The sequence below is a fragment of the Cryptomeria japonica genome, chromosome 3 (assembly GCF_030272615.1).
Source record: "Cryptomeria japonica chromosome 3, Sugi_1.0, whole genome shotgun sequence".
Classification (NCBI taxonomy): domain Eukaryota; kingdom Viridiplantae; phylum Streptophyta; class Pinopsida; order Cupressales; family Cupressaceae; genus Cryptomeria; species Cryptomeria japonica.
In genome coordinates, this window is record NC_081407.1 from 950706395 (window position 1) to 950726951 (window position 20557).

General features: G+C 36.6%; 1 protein-coding gene across 11 annotated transcripts in view; it reads left to right on the forward strand.

Annotated features, from left to right (window-relative positions):
* LOC131038927 (APO protein 4, mitochondrial) overlaps positions 1–20284 on the forward strand; it is an 81094-nt gene extending 60810 nt beyond the window's left edge. For 4 of the 11 annotated variants that reach the window (XM_059217035.1, XM_059217037.1, XM_059217040.1 and 1 more), the window contains 4 exons: positions 1427–2187; positions 19323–19563; positions 19661–19756; positions 19890–20284. In XM_059217035.1, coding sequence (XP_059073018.1) covers positions 1427–2187; positions 19323–19453 — 892 coding nt within the window. In that variant the 3' untranslated portion in view covers positions 19454–19563; positions 19661–19756; positions 19890–20284. Of the gene's footprint in view, positions 1–1426; positions 2188–19322; positions 19564–19660; positions 19757–19856 lie in introns of all 11 variants that reach the window. The other 7 variants (XM_059217036.1, XM_059217038.1, XM_059217039.1 and 4 more) reach the window with 7 other exon arrangements.
* Positions 20285–20557: the final 273 nt, after the last annotated feature.

Genomic DNA, 20557 nt, shown 5'->3' on the forward strand with positions numbered 1-20557 from the left:
ATGTAAATTGAACATCATTTACAAATTTGATGTGTTATTTCAACAAGTTGCATGGTCTCTACTTCCAATTCATTTGCTTTCATGTTGTTTAGTTCAATGAAAGAGTTCTATGCATAATCAATGGTGAAATTCATATACATGTACCACTAACAATTTGCTGATTGTAAGTTTGCCTTGTGTGGTCAACTGGAATCCTTAAATGAGCTTAACTTTAATTGCTATTTGTACCTTGATATGCATCACCTTGATGGTATCCTTGTTGTTGATAGTGATTTGAACATTATCTTTGCTCTTCTTAGAAGATCGCACTAAGCTTTGTAGAGTTGTTGCTTTGCATGTCGAAGCAAGGCTTTGTCGAATTTCACTTAATCGTTTATTGTCTCTTGAATTCTTAGGAGTAGTATAGTCTTCTCAAACCCTATCTCTTTTGCCATTTTATTTTCCAAGCAAGAAGTTAGAATCTAAGTTCCAGCAACATCCAAACGTTCAACATTCAAGTATCAACGTAAATCCCCTTGGATTACCAGCAATCACATCGACCAATTGAGCTATCCACACGTCAAGACCTGACCATAGAAACCTTGGAGTCATCTTGGTTGATCATTTAACTTAGCATCCAAGAGATTTTGATCAAGAGAGGATATAATACTTTTGGTATTTTATTTTGTGTTTGAAGTGCATAAAAAACACATCTACACAATTCCCCATTTCCGACCCTAGAATGATGCGTAAATTGACATGATGACAAGAAATGATTTATAAGATGTTCAATTTTCTGTCTCCTTCCTATTTTTAGTTGGTTGTATTAGTTTTCTCTTCATGTGGAGGGGAATGGTTTGATCCAGGGCTGTTCCTTTTATCTGATTAGTGGTTGTTGGCTTAGTGGCTTACTCTTATGTTACTTGTTGCTAGTAATGTGGCCGTGCAAGTACCTTTTTTGCAATCCATGTTGATTTTGTGGTTCTCAGCATGGATGCATGTTAGGATGCCTTCAACTTAACTATGAATGTATTATAATTTAAGATGATATGGCCATATATTGCCTTGAGCTTAACTATGAATCTACATGTTAGTTGTGAACCATTGCTTGTTGTCACTCTCTTTTGTACACTTTGTCTTAAATTGTACCTTTTCATTTGGTTCTTTCTTAGTACTATTGATTAGTCATATGGGGTCTGTATTGTTCTGTATCCTGCTGCACTAAAATAAATATTTTGACTTTCCTAGATGCCTATGGATATTATTTTCATTGCTTTTATTTTCCTTATGTTCATATTAAGCTTATATCTCTCTGTGGAGGAACACATAATTTCCTTAACAGAATGAGTTTTAGTGACTTCTTAGTTGCCTATTACCAAATTTTACATACACTGTACCAAATGGATTAAAAAAACATCATAACATGAGTTTTATTTGAAATGTGCAGGCATTGTTCGGAAGTATTTGTTGGCCACACGGGACATCATATTCTGACATGTCGAGGTCCTAAGCATGGAGCCAGGAATTTGATGCATGTGTGGATGGAAGGAAATATCGATGATATAGTTGTTCCATTAGAAGCCTTTCATCTCTATGATATGTTTCAAGATGTAATAAAGCATGACAATCGGTTTGACTTTGATAGAGTTCCTGCTATTATGGAGCTTTGCATTCAAGCAGGAGTTAACCTTCCTGAACATCCAACAAAAAGAATCAGTCACTTCCATAACATGGATTGTGGAAGAAATTTTCAATCATCAGATCACCTATTGGAAGATGTAAGTGAAGCTTCAGTAAACGCAAAGCTAGTAGAATCCTCCTCTTTTCCAGAGGAGCTTGGTGCTTTGGCCGAAAAGACACTGCAGGCTTGGGAGACAATGAGGTTGGGGACTAAGAAACTCATGTTTGTTTATCCTGTGAAAGTTTGCAAATATTGCCCTGAAGTGCATGTTGGTCCGTCTGGACATAAAGCTAGGCTGTGTGGGATATTTAAATATGAGTCTTACAGAAGGCATCATATGTGGAAAACTGCAGATTTAGATGATTTCATACCACCAAGGTATGTTTGGCATAAACACGAACAGGATCCTGTTCCACTTTTAGATGAAGGAAGAGGATTCTATGGTCATGCACCTGCAGTTGTGGAGATGTGTGTGCAAGCTGGGGCAGTGATACCTCGCAAATATCACCGCCAAATGAAAATAAATGGTATGCATAAACTTGTGTCAGTTATCTTTATTACATGTACATGTTCTTCATGTCCCACTGCCCAGCTGTCCATTGTCTATGACACTTCATCTGATTTGAATGTTCTCATTTATTTCAGAATGTTTTAGAGTTATAGAGATGTATTAAATATTGTAGGGTATATATAAGAATGCATTGATGGATATCAGTTATTACATCTGTATGAAGGTATACAATTGATTAAAAGCAACATAATAAGATGTAAAATTCAGGGTAGATATACATGCTTGAGTAAGACATTAATATTAACATTATCAGAAAATATATCTTGAAGATATTAGTCAGCTTTATGCCCCGCCAGCTAGTAGCCAAATTAGAAACTGATAACTTAAAAATAAAAAGATATGGTAGAGTTTATCTGTTGTGCTGATAGTTTCTTAATATTCTGTTCAATGGAAAGTTACCAGATACAAATATGGGTAGGATATGGCATACGTACTCTCTTTCTCTCTTAACCCAGAAATCTCTCTCTCTCTCTCTCTCTCTCTCTCTCTCTCTCTCTCTCTCTCAACGTTGAAATGTGAGGAAATAACATGGCAAAAGTTGTGAGGAAATAAAATGGTGGTAGGGGCCCTTGGATTTCTTAGTGTCCTCTTGCAAAAATGTCGTGGGAAATCACTGTTTTCAAATTTCAACTATGGCTTCATAGCTCTCAACTAAGAAAGCTATTCTCCAAGAAAAAGAGGTGGCCTCACGTGGCAGTGTGTACTCTAATGAGAGCTTCAAGCTCATCCTTCGAGGGCCAAGAGCTATTTTAGCCACCCCATGTGAGCTACTCTTTCTCAAAACTGACTTAGACAAGCTTTTGTAGAAGTTAACATGAGCAAATATCAATCTATTTCCCAAACACCCTAGAAGCATATGCTTCTCTAGGGCAATCAGAGTGTTCTTTAGTGTTTTACAACTTGGAATCCTTTGCTTGTGTCTATTGTATCCTTATTGAGACGACCCCATCCACCCTTCTTGTTCACATCATTTGACCTCATTTCGGTCATGTGTCATTTTTGTGCCTCAGTTGTGTTTGGAACTGTCTAATCACTATAAAAAGTCTTGTCATTAGCATTAACATGCAGGTACAAATGAAAAGCAGAAGTGGAAGAAATTGATGAAGTTTGAGCTTGAAAATTGGAAGAATACAATCCACCACTTGGTGAGTATTCATAGGGCATAATATAGATTTTAGATCTTAGCATAGGATTCATTTTACTAATCTATTCTTTTATTATATTTGATTTCATCCCATTTAAAAGTTAAAAGTCAAAAGTCCAAAGTAAGATTTAGTTGTTAACAGGTTAGCTTAAGTTAGCTAATCGTTGGTTTGTTCTGGTTCTTAGTTTCTATTCTTCTAATTTTCACTTCACGTTGAGATTTGGAAGATATTCTCAAATCCTATAATTTTGACATAGTTATAACTTATGCATGCCTATATATTTATGTAAATGTTCCTCACAAATTAATCGAAGTTATTGGAATTAAGTTTGCAGCTTGGTCTCCTTCATGTGGAAATTGATCTCTGATTGCTGTTCTGCTTGATTAGATATCACTACTAAAACCTGCTAGTGCACTATCCACGAAGCTCCATTGGTGTGCTGAAAAGTTAAAAATCAAATTTTTTCAATTTTGATGCAAATTTGCATGCAGGATGGGTTTTTTAACCTGAGTTTGCTGGTGTAAATGGATTTTGGAAAAAGTCAGTGTAAAGACCCCTTTCAATTTGACCTTGGATTCTTTACTCAATCACACTTATACAGTTATACCTGATTATTGCATATGTTTCAGGTCTTCTGTTTATGTGTTTCAGATTGATGTGTCTTGCATGCTTAATGGAAGTGTAACAATAGTAACTAGTGCAGATTAAAGTAACAGAGATAGAGCATATAATATAAGCATTATAGAAGAACCAAACACTACAGAAACAATATGAAACTCTGACCTTTTTCAGCATCAGCAAATAAATTGTTCAGAGATTTTACACTTACTTCAATATCAGTGTACATTCGATATCAGAGAGCATTAATGCTCAGCGTTGCAAATCGCTGACATTAATGAATACTACCATGTATTACAAACCAATCCACGTCCAAGAAAAATTCACAGTGAGGATGATTTCTTATGCTACAGATCCAAACAGCCACCAACTTAGAGTTCATGCCATGGAGTGAGGTGCTGCGCCTAAGGGAGGTAGATATTCCCATCTGGGGTAACCCACATGCCTGAATGCTGCTCACACCTTCCAAACAAGGCATCACAACAAAATAAGGGTTCATATCAATGAGTAACCATATGCCATATCTTCCAAGAAGTCGCACCAATGATATGAAGTCCCACAACCCAAAGGACTTGTGCTTAGGAAAGAAGAAGCCGCACATAGCAAATACCCATCAATATATAAAGTTCATGCCATAGTGTGGAGGCTTGTGCTTAGAGTAGGAGGGCCACGATTACAATAGGTGAAAAGGCTAGCATTCAAACTCCATGTCGAACAAGAATATAATAACATTAACTAAACTTCAACAAGAATGGTGTCCACATTCTCCTCCAATAATATCTATAACAAAGCCATCATCTGCAAATTTGTCTCCAAAGGAGACTTGAAAAATTTTAAGCAATCAACTGTACTGTGAAATACCTAACTGATATCTCCAATTTTGGCTAGGGTAGGATAGTTTTATTACTGAAATCAACAATCCCTTAGGGTTTTCGTCCTTAAGTAAAAACTAAAAAGATTCAAGAAGCGCTCCAAACCCAAATAACAAAATAACCAAGCATATCCCAAATGAAGCCCAAGCTACTCTTTTATAACCACCAAAGAAGCTTCTGGACACTTTTTAGGTTTTCGCTTTTCCCTCGCTTTATTTTAAATTTGAGCTTAGGGACATAATAAAGCAGCAACTTTATTAAAATATCACTTGAATAACCATTAAAGGCACTTTATACACTTTGTTTAATTAATTAAATAATATTACCCTTATAATTTACTTTTGATGGATAATATTAAATAATTAAAATTATTAATTCCCTTTATCCCAACTATAGCCTACAATAATTAAATAGGCTAATAAGTCCTCTATTAGTGACTATCCGGAAGGGGACATTACAGTTAGCCAAATTCAAGTGGCACCAAAACTTTCACGGGCATCTTGTATCAAGCAAAATCAAAAAAGGAAAGAGAAATGTAAATGAAATCACTTTTGATGCAAAAGTGCATTGTTTGAACTTTGTACATTTTGGCAAAAAAGTGCCCAAAGTGCCATGAAAGGCCAAAATGGCCGTAAATTGTGCTTACGGACTTCTATTTTGTTTCATTTGAAGCGATGGAAATTTCTTGTTGATGACTACAAGATGGTGAAAATGAAATTCAACAAGAATGAAAAATGTAAAAATGGTGTGAAAGCACACTTGGTTGGCAACTTGTACAAAATGTGCAAAATACTGCATTAGTGTGTTGGCTTGCCAAAGTGCCACAAAAATGTGCTGGTGTTACTCTGAAATGGTTTGTGATGTTCTTTCTCCTACCTAGATCTATTGTGTTCGATTAATGACTTGGGTAGTATATGTATAGTTGCTATTTACGAGGTTTAAAAAATGTCTTGTATTTGGCCTTGGTGGGCAAGTATCTCTTGGATGATCCATAATAGAAGAGCTAGCTAGGACACCAACATGTACACTTTGTACTATAACATTACTCTTTAAGGGTAAAATAAATACTTATCTGTAATGTCCCCTTCTCACTGATGTTCTTTTAGTGGTCCATTAGCCTATTCCTGAGACCCGTAGGCTAGGTGGAATGAGTAATCAAGGTCTAGCATCGATGAAACGAGGACTTACTATTTTTAGTAAGTCAGGGGATGACCGTTCTGGTGCCATTGTCCGACTGAGCACTCCTTGCTTTGCCTCTGGACGCGATCATCATATTTTTCTGAGCATTAATTCTTGACTTACTATTTTTAGTAAGTGGCTGGGTGGCACATTTCTATTTTTGGCAGTAGACAGGGGTCTGAATTCTGCAGCAGTTTGTGGTCGTCTGGGCTCAGTTTCATCTTGGAGGTGATAATAATCAGTGCGGGAGACATTTGCAACATAATTAAATATTATTTCCTTTCCTAAGGTTAATATTTAATTAATCTATTTATTGGCTACTGGTTTATTAAATTTGGGATTAATGCCTGTTTAATCCTAAGTTTGAGCGAAATTCAGTTGTTTTATGGGATGTGAAATATTTTTAAAAGGGATATTATTTCACTTTACATCGCCATTTTTGTCCCTAAGTGTCCAACGTGGATCCTCCCCCTTCTTGGGCATGAGTTTTGACTTAGGAGAATGGGCGCTACACTTGGGTCCACATGTAAGTGGAAATGAAATTCAAATGCAAGCATGGAATTTGGAGGGATGTCATTTGAATTTGATGAATGAAGTTATAAATATGAGGCTTGGGTTTCCATTTGGTTCATCTTGAAAATCTGTAATGTTATGCTGCCGGATTGGCGACAGAACTTGAGGCTTCGGAGTGCGTCTCCCTAGTGCTACCTGGTTTCGTACTTGAAATACAGTACCTAGTTGTGCCTTGTATTCCTCTACCGCTTTCAGAGCTTTGCCATTGACATCTTGGTGTTGCAACGATTCTGTACTTGCTGGTTTTGCCTGTGGCTGAAGCATATTTTTGCTCACATCTCTCTGCTGGAGCGTCTGACGGTTATGGGTATCAATCCTATCTTCCTTCCCAGCACTGGCGAATGAGTTTGTAAGTTTTTTAGCACGTTTGTTTGAGTTTTGAATTAATTATGCAAAATCGAAATTCCTAGGCTAGGCATGGGTTTTTTGCCTTGCATTGGGATGCGTGCAAAATAAATAAGGGTCTTTTTGGGGTGTTGTTTCAATTGGTTAGCATTGCATATGTTGTACGGTGGGTTTGGGACTGGTTTGAGCTAAATCAGATGTAAAATGAGGGAGATGAATATTTTGGCATTTATCTGGACTGCTGGTCTGTTTTCCCAGCCTGCAGATTTGGTTGTAACAGAAATTTATTTCTTACTATAGAAATCTGCATTACTCTCCTTCTATCATTTCTATTATTGTAAGGTTAGGTAGTAGTACTACTAACCAGTTCTCTCTTTGTAATTCTCAACCCGCTCCATAAGTGGAAGACGCTGGCTTGCCGCCTAATATGCAATAATTTGTAATTTTCAGTCCTCCCGTTGAATAAGTGGTCGAGTGATAAGTTCAATGTTTTTGGTCCTCCCGCTGAAATATGTGGTAGAGTGATTGTTAATGTAATGTCCTCCCGCTGATATACGCGGTAGAGTGATTGAACTTTTGTTTCTTGTAATCTCTCCCTTGGTCGGTTCACCGCCAAGAAGTTTAGTTTCTATCCTGCTGGATAAGCAGTAGGGGATGGCTTGCCGCCCATGCAATTGTAATTTTTAGTTGGTTTATTGATGCTGACGATCCCCGGAACACCGTATGCTCTCACCCTCCCAGTCTGGGCGCTCGGTGAACAAAAGGTGGAAGGGTTCCCTTTCAGTTGTTTTGCTTATTACTCTAACCTTAACGGGTTAATTGTTGTGGATGAATTGCTATTGGCTTGAAAAAAAACAAAAAAAAATTAGTGGGATATTACATTATCCCATTGTATGCAAATTTCTTAAGCATGGAGGACAAAAAAATTCTTTATTCAAAAACAAACAATTTCTCTTAAGCATGGATGAGATAAAAAATAATTTGTTATTAAAAAATAGACAAATTCTGTTTTTGCAGTTATGTAACTCAATAAAGACAATTCCATCAATAGAGCTTTCTAGACAAGCAAACAATTCTACGTCCATTGGATGTAAACATGCAAATGGTAGTCTTGTCCTCATGGCTTGAAGATCCAAAATCCAATGCCAAAGCAAATGACATTTCTTTGGATGATTTTAAATTCTAATTCATTGTACAAGTTTCCCAATTTCACAATCTATTTTGTGCTACAATTTCCCAATTTCATGAAGAATTAGGAATGACATCCTTCTTAGCGGGGAGAAAGTGAACATCACTTTAATTTAGCCCTAATATGTTGTGCTCATTACTAGTTTAGTGTTAAATTTTTAGTAACTACTAAACTGAAGAGATTCCCTTGAGATATTCTTGAAGGAGGTTCCTTCTTGTTGCTAAGGTTTTATTTTTTGGAAGAGTTTATTCTCTACAAAGAAATTCTTCTTGAGTTTTAATCAATACATTCCACCTGTTTTTTGGAACAAGTACGATATTTTCTTCTCCTATCAATGGAAAATTTACTCAGCCTTTTTACCTTGTACATAACATGGTTGAAGCATAAAGGCATATTTTATTATGCATTGAAATCATCGTTTCAATGTGTATAGAGTGGTTTGCCCCTTCCTATCATCGATGGTCATCCAAAAACTACATCGTAATCTTTATATTCTAGATAACTAACTAAGTTGTCGGTTCGGGTTCGAGCACCAGTTTGGGTTCGTTAGTACAAAAACACAGACACACACACACACACACACATATATATATGCAGCCTATAAGCATGAATTAAGATTAGCATGTCACATAACATCATATAAACAACAAAACCAATATAAACTTGTAATCATAGCATCATGATCATACCATCATAGCATCATATACATCAAGTTTAATATCAAAATGACAAAATATTCAAGTATCATTGTTTCAACTTTAAAAAATTTAAAGTTTAATCATCAAATGGATTCTCTAATTCATCAACATCCTCATTCTCATCCTCTTGATCATTGACGTTGACAATAGATGATTCAATGCCAATGCCACTTGCACTATAAGTTTGCTTGCTATTTGAGTCATCAAATGCAACAAGCTGAGAAGTAAAAACATTCAAATCAATATGCTTTGGCTCTATATCCCACATTTTCATCTCCCCTTGCTTGTAGTCATGTTGCTTGCGTGAAAGAAGAAGTAGGTTGGAATGCACATATACTAAATTCTCCGCTCTTTTTTATTGCAATCTATTGCGCTTTATTGAGTGGATGAAATAGTATGCGCTCCAATTTCTTTTTGATGCAGATGAACTAGCAACCTATGAAGACAAAGTAAACATTTGAAGTTATAAATTTATAACATTAAAAATTACTAACAACCTATGAAGGGGACACCACTATGACATTGATCAAGGGAATATTTTTAGAATCTTTCCACCCATCTGAAACAATTGATACACTTGTCTGAACCCATGAATCCCTTATGGGCTTCAATGCATCTTCAACCCTCTTCACCTCTTTTCCCAATAAGGTTCCACGTACCTTCTCATAACTTGGGCCCTTATACCCTCTTGAAGCTTCATTAACACTTTTCAACATCTTCTTCCAATATGGGGAGCGAACAACATTGAAAGCCAACCCATTTGCATATATACATCTTGCTACATCTTGGTCAGCAATGTCTCGACTCTCATTTTGAAATGTGGTTTCTAAACGCCCTTTGATCTATTGTGTGTAATGGGTGCTTCACTTTTAGGCGCAGTTGTGGAAAAGAAGGGGTGTTTTTTTACTACAACATTGGGACTAGATGGGGGTTGCATTCCTTTTTTTTTTTTTTTTTTTTGGAGCGGTTTGATTCAATCTACGGGCTTCTCTCTCTTCTGCTACCTCATGCTCCCTAATATATTCAACACCGTCTCATCTGGTATATGCACACCATCTTTTCTAGGGCATTTTTTGATGCCTCTTCCTAGTATTCCACAAAAAATGGTGTACCACCTGAAAATATGAACTATTATGCTCGTTACCACATCCTTGGCATCTCCAACGGAACCCCCACCTCTTGGAAGCGGTCTTATAATGTCAACATACTTCCATAGGGGAGAATTTGGATCATTTCTTTGTTTTGATTGTTCATTTGTGCCAATGGAGGAAGAGGTAGATGCCATTCTAGTTCCTATGGCAAGAAATAATATGAACACATCCAAAAACTGTTAATTTTGTAACGTCGGTCGTACTATTTCACGCTTCCGATATATATATATATATATTTGATTACATATACTAATATGTTAACGTTAACTAATGATAAATAAAACCAAAGTTAACTTATCGCGTTTGACCAACGGTTACACTGTTCATGGTATCAGGTGGTAAAGCGATTCTCAAACAAGTCGCACTCCTTTCGATCGGGTAAGCAAATAGTGACTAGTTTATATACTGTGGTGAGAGGTACGTAGGGAAAAGATGTGTCTTCCCACGTGGGAAGACATATCTCTTCACTACGTAACCCCTCATCCACTTATATAGCATGCTTACATTGAGGAGGATGCACACACCGAAATTGATAAGTGTGGTGCATCTTTAAAACACGCTATAGCAGATAAAATACAACTTTCAGATCATATCTCCATCTCTTCTATTTTGATCACAAAATTTTGAAAGAACTTAACAAAAACAAAAACAAAATAATGAAAAACAAATAATGTTTCATGTTTGACAATTTGTGAAACAAAAATGGTTGAAACAAATGTTCAAAAACCTACCTCTTTCAGCCAATGGGGAGCTTGCAAATGTGTGGAAATGATGCTGCAACACTTGTTGAAGCTTCAAAAATTAGTCTTCAATTCCTCCTATTTGATGTTGGAAGCCAAACTTTTTTCAACCTTTCTTCAACCTGCTAGAAAAAAACCGATGTTTGCAACACAAATGAGGAGAAATGATCTAAATTTATGTTTTAAAACTCACTTTTAAGGTTTTATTTTTATTTTTTAAGTGGCGAATTTGAAAAAATTATAAATTTTTGCAAAAAAAGGTTAACTTTTGGGCCGCTGGACGCCCGGGTTTGATATGGTCCGAACCAGCCCTCCCAATCACAGACCCTAGCCAGACCCACAAGCCGACCGGACTAGGAACCGAACCAAGACTCAACCGGACCGGTACTAGGGGCCTAGGGGGGTGTGTTAGGATTCCCAAAGATACTGAGAGGGGGGGGTGAATCAGTATCTGACCGGTAATAATATTTTCTTAACTTATAACATGAAAAGCATATTAAAACTGTGTACCGGTAAACCAGATTTAATGCAGCAAATAAGAATAACAACCACAACATGAAAAGCACACCATAACACAATATTTTAACGAGGAAATCTGGTGTGGGAAAAACCTCGGTGGGATTTGTGACCCACAATATTCGCGGCCAATAAGAGAATATTACTGCTACAATAGGGGCCTGCACATGCAGGAAGGCCAAGTGCCTAGAGCTCACTGCTCAATTATAGAAGAAGTCACACTGACTTACAAAAATGGATTATCCTAATCCAATGTCTTGTACTGCTTCAGATTAGCATCTGCTATGCCAAATTCAGTACCAGTTTAAGCTCTGCTACATACATAGACCCTTAACCAATAATTCGCATATTAGGTTTGCTACCTTCTATTCATATTTCGCAATGTATCATATTCTAAATGATCTACAATGATCTCATACATATATGAGTCATATTACAATCCACCATGTCGGCTTACAAAAGATTTTACAATTAATTACAAATTACATTTATACAAAATTGATGTCGGCCAGGGTGTCGGTATTCTTCCTTTTCGATGCCAGTGTTCTGTATGCTGGTGTAGAGTCTGCTGGTGCCGGTGCCTGTAGAGTCTGCTGGTGCCGGTGCCTGTAGAGTCTGCCTGCTGATATCATATGATTGTAAGGTTGCCATCAATAACAATACCTTCAATCACCTACAATATCTCATTGGAGTGTGCATTTGCCAACAATCTCCCCCTTTGGCATTGATGGCAACACTCATGAGAAAAACCAAAAAGTGTCCAAAAAGGTGTCCAAAAAGAATCTGTCTACCAAAATTGTCTTACCAAAACTGTGTGCTCCCCCTAAGTTGATGATGTCCTGTTCAGATCATTTTTCTCATCATACTACTCCCCCCTTTGACATCAATGACAAAGGTTGTCATTCGCTGTCAGTGGAGTCCTGCCTAGATTCTTGTAACCGGTGGGTTACAATCGAAAAAATATTTGTCAAAACCAAATTTAAGCTATCACTGAATCTTTTGCTGTCTTTTAATGCCTCTTGTGTTCTCTGCATTGTACCGGTGAGTATGTGCATTTGCTCTTCCGGTGTCTTAAGTCCGGGAACCAGAGCCTCAGATATTTCTTTTGTCAAAGAAATGAGGTAATCTAGTTTGGGACCAAGTCTAGATTTTAAGCTCTTTGCTTTATCCTTTATTCTCTCTTTGTCCTTCTCTAACTTCTCAATTTTCTCTTCTAGCTCTGCCATTTTCTTTTCTATCTCCAAAAATGAATCCGATGTACCTATCAGATTGTCAGCAATATTGTTAATCTTATCTTGTGCTTTGCTGATTTCCTTGTCTAGATCTTCTATTAGAATATTTGTTTTACAAGAGTCTCTATACAGTTTCTTGAAATCAAAAATTGTCTCTCCAAGTTCTGGTAATAAGGTGTCTATTTTCTCCTTGTTCTTCTTTACAATTTCCTCAAAGAATTTATCTTTTTCCTTAATCATTCTCTCCTTAAATGTATCCTCATTTATTTGATCAACTGTCAAAATGTTGCCGGTGATGAACTTAGACAATGTGTCTAGTTGACCTAAAGAATCTTTATTATCCACTATGCATTTAGGTGCTACCAGTTTAAGAATAGGGATTGTATCATCTATAGCCTTATAGGCTTGTGCATTGCACTCTGTGATCTTCTTTATTGAATCCAATAAGACCTCTGTCACATTTGTAGGTCGGAATTCTGCTATGGAAGTACCAGATGTCTGTCCAACTGTTCTCACAATATCCATACTGCCGGTTGTAGTAATCACCTTGCTTGATTCGACCTCTGGTAGGTCAGTCTGTGTTTACATTTCTACAAACAAAGGTTTGGGCTTTTCAGTTTTGGCCGATGGCACTGTTTCTGTCTAAACTTGTGTCTCAACCTGCTTCTGTTCCGGTTTTTCAATCTATATCTCAGAAGGTTTTTCTGAGCTCTCAATAGCCGGTTTCTCAATCTGTGTCTCTGTATGCACTTCCGGTTTCTCTGTTTGTACCTCTGCACTGTCCATTGCCGGTTCTCCTGATTGTTTTTCAGTTTTATCTACCGGTTTCTCTAATGGTTTACTAGTGGTGTCCTCTGCCAGTTGCTCTGTCTGAGTAGGTTTTTCTGTGCTTGTTTTTACTGTATCATTAACCTTAACCTCAACATCTGCAGCCGGTGACTCAGTAGTCACTTCTTCCTTCTTATCCTCAGTGGTTTCTCTGTTCACCACAACATTTACTTCTTGAGTATCTATATTTACAGTGTACAAAATTTCAGATTTAGGATTAGTATCCTCTAGTGGAGTCTCCATACTCTCAGTGGCCGGTTGATTGTCTGTAGTATCTACCGGTGGAGTATCCAAAGGAGGTGGGAGCACATTATCAGTTATTTTCAGGCTTGGAGGTCCACCTACCTTACCTTTCCCCTTATCCCTGTCCTTTTGGTATACTCTGATAGTTTTGGGTCTTAGTAACTCTTCTTGTTTCTCTTTTTCTACAAAGAATATATCCCATGCATCTGATGTTTCCTCAGAGACTTCATTCACTCTACCTGCATTAGTGTTACATGCTGGTGAGCAGTTGAAAATACTGTCCGGTTAGCTTCACTGATTAATTTGTCTATCTCATCAGGTGAGTTAACTGGATGCACTGCATGTAGTTTTTCAATTTTTATTTTCTTATCCAGCTCAACAATGGCTACCCTTCTAGCTTCTAGTCTTCTCTACAGATCATTTGGTATCTCATCAACAATTTCCATCAAAAAATTCTTTATATATCCAAGTGTAAAATTACACTGTTCTCTATGCTTTCTTTGTCATCGGTAGATAATGTGTTGTACAGTTTGCTAATGTTTTTCAACTTTCCATCTTCAGTTATTTCACTTAAGAGTTTATCCAGTGGAGCAATATCTTGTTTTACCTTCTTCTTCTTCTTAGGAGTCAACTTCTTCATTGGAGGCCTCACTACCTGTTGCTTTTGCCCTTTTTTCCTGGGTGTAGGTGAGGGTACCGGTGAGGGTTTTCTTTTCCTTTCTACCCTTTTAAATACCGCTGGCATATTACTCTTAGGGGAGGTTCCAACCGGTGAAAGATGAGCTTCCGGTTGAAATCCTTCCAACTCACTTTCTTTTATACCAGTTTGTTTCAAAACATCTTCCTTAATTGCCTTTGCCTGTCGGGTTCCTTTCCTTACTGTTTCTTCAACTTTCTTATCCCCTTTCCTAGACTGAATTCCACTTTCTATTGTTTCAGCATTTCCAAAGGCTTTCTCAGTGGGTTCCTTTGGTGCTTCAAGGAGGGCTTTTGCATAAGTTTCAATAATGTTATCATCTGTCTCATAACCCATTTCAGTTACCCAGATAGTTCTAGGGACAACTGCCTCCATCCAGATTTCATCTTTCTTGATTACAAAACAAATTTCTTTCTGATATTTGTCCACAATAGCCTGTGACAGTCTTATCCTTGTCTTCATTCGAGCTTTTAGTGCTTGAAAATGTTCATTTAAGTTTTTTCCCCGTTATCTCCCATGTTGTTTAATAGATCCAATAGTTGCTTTCCTATCGGTATATCAAAGCCAAAATCTCTTCTACCAATACCGGGTACTTGTTTAGTTATGTACAGCATTAGACAAACAAGCAAATATCCAAATCTAAAGGTTCCGTTCTTATCTCCTTTAATCTTTTTTAGATTGTCTATCAATTCATCTTTGAGCCATTCACACACATCTATTCTAGCACTATCATTAACCATGTCATATGCACTTTTAATACATAGGCTAGAAACTGAGTTCAACCTATTTGCATGTGTAGCCTTGTAGCCTAAAATCATACTAACAAATCTGACATTGATGTCTTTTACATCATTTACCCTTTGAGACCTTTAGTCAAAAGTTGCACCAGTTAAATCCATCACTGTGTCATTTGAGACTCTTTTGGTTCTGTTAGGTCTGCTACCGGTGGAAGGTAACCCTATTACTGCTTTAACGGCTTCCTTGGTGATTTTATGGATTGAATCCAACCAGAAGAATTCACCATGAACTCTGCTTAGCACAATTCTTATAATATCCTCAAGAAAATCAGGAATGCTAAGAATATCCACAAAGCCTAAGGTTTCTACTATCTTGTGTTCTGGCTTGACATTACCATCTTCATCACAAATCACAGTGCTATACATGTTTTTGATCTCATTATCACCTAATTCCTCTATATGACAATGTATGTATATCCTAGGGTCTTCAGCATATACTACTCCCTTAGGAATTTGAAAAAATGCACCTATGCTATCATCTTTCTTCGCAATTTCGGGAACCAGTTTGAATACGGGTCTAGGGCGCTTAACAACCTCAATCACAGTAGGGTTTGCAATAAATTCAGGAGTGGATGAAGAAGCCATAGTTATAAATACCTCAATCTGTCTTAAGGATGAATGCTTTGATGAACTGCTTCACTTCTTCGCTAAGGATGCCTTTGTTCGTGAATTTTCGCACTCTTCAAAGATTTGAATGCTCGGTGAATGAAAAAGGAGCCAAAACACTTGCTTTATAATGTTCTTTTCTCCAACTACCACATTTAATGCTTGCCGGTTAAGTCACAACTTAACTCATCTGCCAGTATAGAAGTAATTCGACTTCTTACTATCAACTGAGGGTATAATAGCATGTTTTTCAATTTGTTGCTAAACCCCCAAAGGATTTTCCTTCAGTTAGATGAAGAGTCTCCTGCCGGTGGAGTGTTACTCTGATCTACCAGTGGAGGGGTATTCCCATCAACATTTTGATCTGACTTTCTGATCCATTGTTTTGAGAATTCTTGCTTTACCTCTTCAACCTTTTCTTTACCTTTCAAGCTAGGACCTTTGTTATTTGCCGGTGGGGACTTGCTTCTACAAAATTTTGCAATATGTCCAATTTTGTTACAAGCATAACAAGTCACATTGTTTTTCTGAATAGCTTTCCCATATCCTATGCCGGTATGTGTTCTGCATTGATTAGATAGATGTCCAAATCTTCCACAAACATAACATCTTACATTCATTCTGCAATTTTCTGAGTTATGACCAACTTTGTTGCATTTAGAACATTGATCGGTGGGTGTATTAGTGTTCTAATAATTTCTAGATCTACACTGATTTGCTCTATGACCATACTTGTTATAGTTAAAGCATTTCCCATTGAATTTGTAAGCATTAGGTTGTTTTACCGGTTTACTATGATCATGATTGTCTGCAGTACCGAAGCTTTCACCAGTTTCAAAGCCAAGGCCATTTGTATCACCATTAGGTTTCTGATTCTTCAGCGTGTCAACAAGTTCTTCTGAACTTTTCTTGAATTTCTTTTTGTGTTGATTTGCAGTAGTCAGTTCATTCTCCAAGATTCCTTTCTGTCTCATGAGTTCAGTTCTGTCATTTTGTGTGTGCATCAAATCTATCTTCAACAAATCATTTTCATGACTGAGTCTTGTGTTTTCATTTCCGACATCATTTAGTCTTCTAGTCAAGTCATCTTCATTCTTCTTTCTGTCTTCAATTTCCTTACAAAATATCATAGTCATATCTTGCATCTCATTTTTCATTGTACAGTTATCTTGTCTCAGTTGGTTCACCAGATCATTAAGAGTTTCCTTTTCATCTTCCTCTCTTTGCATCTTCTCACAAAGTTCTCTTCTTTTATTTCTTGCTATGGTGAAATTTTCTTTAAGTCCTCGAATAATATCCTGAGCAGCCTTCAGATCATCTTCAAGTTTGATATTCTTTACTTTTTCTACATCATAGTCTGAAAGAGCTGTTTCCAATTGTTTTCTCAAGTTTTCCATCTCTACCGATGTCAAGATCTTCAAGCTGTTAGGCTTCTGAAAATAGAGGACCAGACTCTGATACCAATTGTTAGGATTCCCAAAGATACTGAGAGGGGGGGTGAATCAGTATCTGACCGGTAATAATATTTTCTTTACTTATAACATGAAAAACATATTAAACTGTGTACCGGTAAACCAGAAATAATGCAGCAAATAAGAATAACAACCACAACATGAAAAGCACACCATAACACAATATTTTAACGAGGAAACCCGGTGTGGGAAAAACCTCGGTGGGATTTGTGACCCACAATATTTGCTTATTGGCCAATAAGAGAATATTACTGCTACAATAGGGGCTTGCACATGCAGGAAGGCCAAGTGCCTAGAGCTCACTGTTCAATTACAAAAGAAGTCACATTGACTTACAAAAATGGATTATACTAATCCAATGTCTTGTACTGCTTCAGATTAGCATTTGCTATGCCAGATTCAGTACCGGTTTAAGCTCTGCTACATAGATAAACCCTTAACCAATAATTTGCATATTAGGTCTGCTACCTTCTATTCATATTTCACAATGTATCATATTCTAAATGATCTACAATGATCTCATACATATATGAGTCATATTACAATCTGCCATGTCGGCTTACAAAAGATTTTACAATTAATTACAAAATACATTTATACAAAATTGATGTCGGCCAGGGTGCCGATATTCTTCCTTTTCGGTGCCAATGTTCTGTATGCTGGTGCCGGTGCCTGTGTCTGCCTGCCGGTATCATATGATTGTAAGATTGTCATCAATGACAATACCTTCAATCACCTACAATATCTCATTGGAGTGTGCATTTGCCAACAGGGTGAACCCTGCAACTTAGATAACTAATAATAAAATTGCTTGACTTCTGAAAGAATTGTCAACTCATCAGTTATAGAGCTTCCATTTCTTGGCAATCCAATGAATAGTGGCTTGATAAGAGGGTAAAAAATGTTAAGTTTTGGTGATCAGATTATATTTACAAAATTATTTGACAATGAATTAATTTCGCACCTTAAGATAGTCTTTACACAGTTCAAACTATGAGTTTGATCTGCTCTATTAATGATGATCTGCTGGTAGACAGAGAAATCACGTCACAAGAGAGCTCAATCTGATTGTTGTTTGTATAATGCAGACTGGGAGATGACAGAGAGTTCACAGAACACGGGATATGATCTGCAGAGTAGTACGTGATCTGTCTGGGTCTTCAATTCGATGTATTGCTTATCCGAACTGCTGATGATGTTGAATAAAATCTGATATGTTAAATGTGTGATTGTATTTTCTATATTTTATGTCTTCTTATTATCAATCTGTTAATAGAGGGAGAGACCAATCCTATATATTCAATAAGATGTTGTTCCAAACATCACATCTTATTTCAAATATCACGCCTCTCCCCTCAGATCGGTTATGCATTAAACAACACATCTAATGACTAATAGTTAGTTAATACGTATTATCATTGAATCAATTCACATATCAATCTGTTAATAGAGGGAGAGACCGATCCTATATATTCAATAAGATGTCTGTTCCAAACATCACGTCTTATTTCAAATATCACGCCTCTCCCCTCAGATCGGTTATGCATTAAACAACATGTCTAATGACTAATAGTTAGTTAATACGTATTATCATTGAATCAATTCACATATCAATCGATTCATTTAGAATATATTTTAATTATTATTTTATCCTAACTAATCGGTGAAACTAAATTGTCTAAGGCCGATTAGGCCAATTAGACAATTTAGTTGTCTAAATCGGCTTAGTAACATACTGACCGAAGATATCACTTCAACAAAAAATGCTTGAATCTGTATTGTGTGATTTTGACCATGTCTTTTTGAAATTATTTCAGGAGATCAGATATTCATTTTCACATCCTTAAAGTGTGTCCACATACTGACGACTTTCGGAAACTATCTTCAGTTGAGGGAATATCTGTAAATGTTTCCATCAATTTGACAGCATACATGATGCATTTCCTCTTGTTTACAGAAACATGCCCTAAATTTCTACTTTTCCTTAGTAATATCTGTTCCTACAATCCATATTTCTACTTTTCCTTAGTTTCTAAGAACTTTTTCCAATTGTTTGTGCAACATAAAATTTCAAATGTTATCTGCCAAAGGTTCCAGTTTAAAGTTTACCTTGATTATCTGTCATTCTATCCCTTTCAGAAAATTCTACTCTTCAGGCTTGGGAAGTTTTTTATCTTCTTTATTGTGCAGAAATTATTGAGGGCTTACCTTTGTCCTTCTTGGGCATATTCTGGTGTCTGGGGCTTCCCAGTCTCTGGTCCAGACGAAAAGAGAGATGTAATGCATTCACCTCGGGGAAATCACAGAAGCTACAGATTTAAGGAAATGATGTCATCATTCAGATCTGTTTTTAATCTAAGGATAATCTAAATGATTTGCACTATTTATTCACTTGCGAAATAGCTTTTGGCCATGAAAAACATTCACGCAAGTAAGCAGAGTTACTTATTAGACATTACATATGAAATTTTCATTGTTTACAGTGTGGATCATTGTTTGTTAGTAATTTATTCTTTAATATCTGTCAGATCACTTGGAGCGTGCCATATCTGAATATTGATACAAGATGTCGTTCAATTCAAGGGTAAGAAATGTTAAATGCTAGATTCTCATGCCATTCCAGGGTGAGTTCCAGATTGTTCCTCTTCTTGATAGTAAATTGAATCAATTTATCTTAATCGTCAGCTACTTCTGATTCTTAGAATTTGGCTTTAATATGAACAGATTTTGATCACAAGGCTTTGTCCTTAATGACAGGCAACTAAAGGCTTTTGATCATTTATCCAGTTATTGCTATTCAGGAGTTGACTAAATGCCTTCATATTGGAAATCATTGTGAATTCATGTGACCAATGAAGGTGCGGTGGTGTAGCTTGGATGGTATGATAGTAGATGTCTATGATAGGAGCTTAAATTATACTAGCTTTGTGATCCCAAATTTTTCTTAGTATTTTGTACATTATATGTGTTTTTAAAAAAAATGAATGTCTAATATCAATTTTGTACATTTCTCATTGTAAATGACTTGCTCTAATTGTCTCTAGAGATATAATGTTTGAGAGTGCAATAGTAATCATTTAAAATCTTGATGAATAAAGAAATAATGTAGGAGTTCTCAAGAACTTTACATATCTATTCACTTATCTTTTAAATATCCTTTATTTCTCAGTTTTTGAGGATCTTGCAAATTCTGTCTCAACAGAAAGTGTATGGAAATTCCATCTCCTTTTCTAGCTTAGTTATTCATTGGTAAAGTTAAATGCCTTTAGTTTGTGACACGAGAGTCATGCCACATGTTTACCAGAATTAGGGGCTACCTTATAGTGTGAGGGGGCTTTGAACCTGGGTCACATTCTTAAACGTGCCTTTATTTTTTTAGATTACAGCAGTCCCTTTGATAACATTCTATGTCTCTTAAGAATATC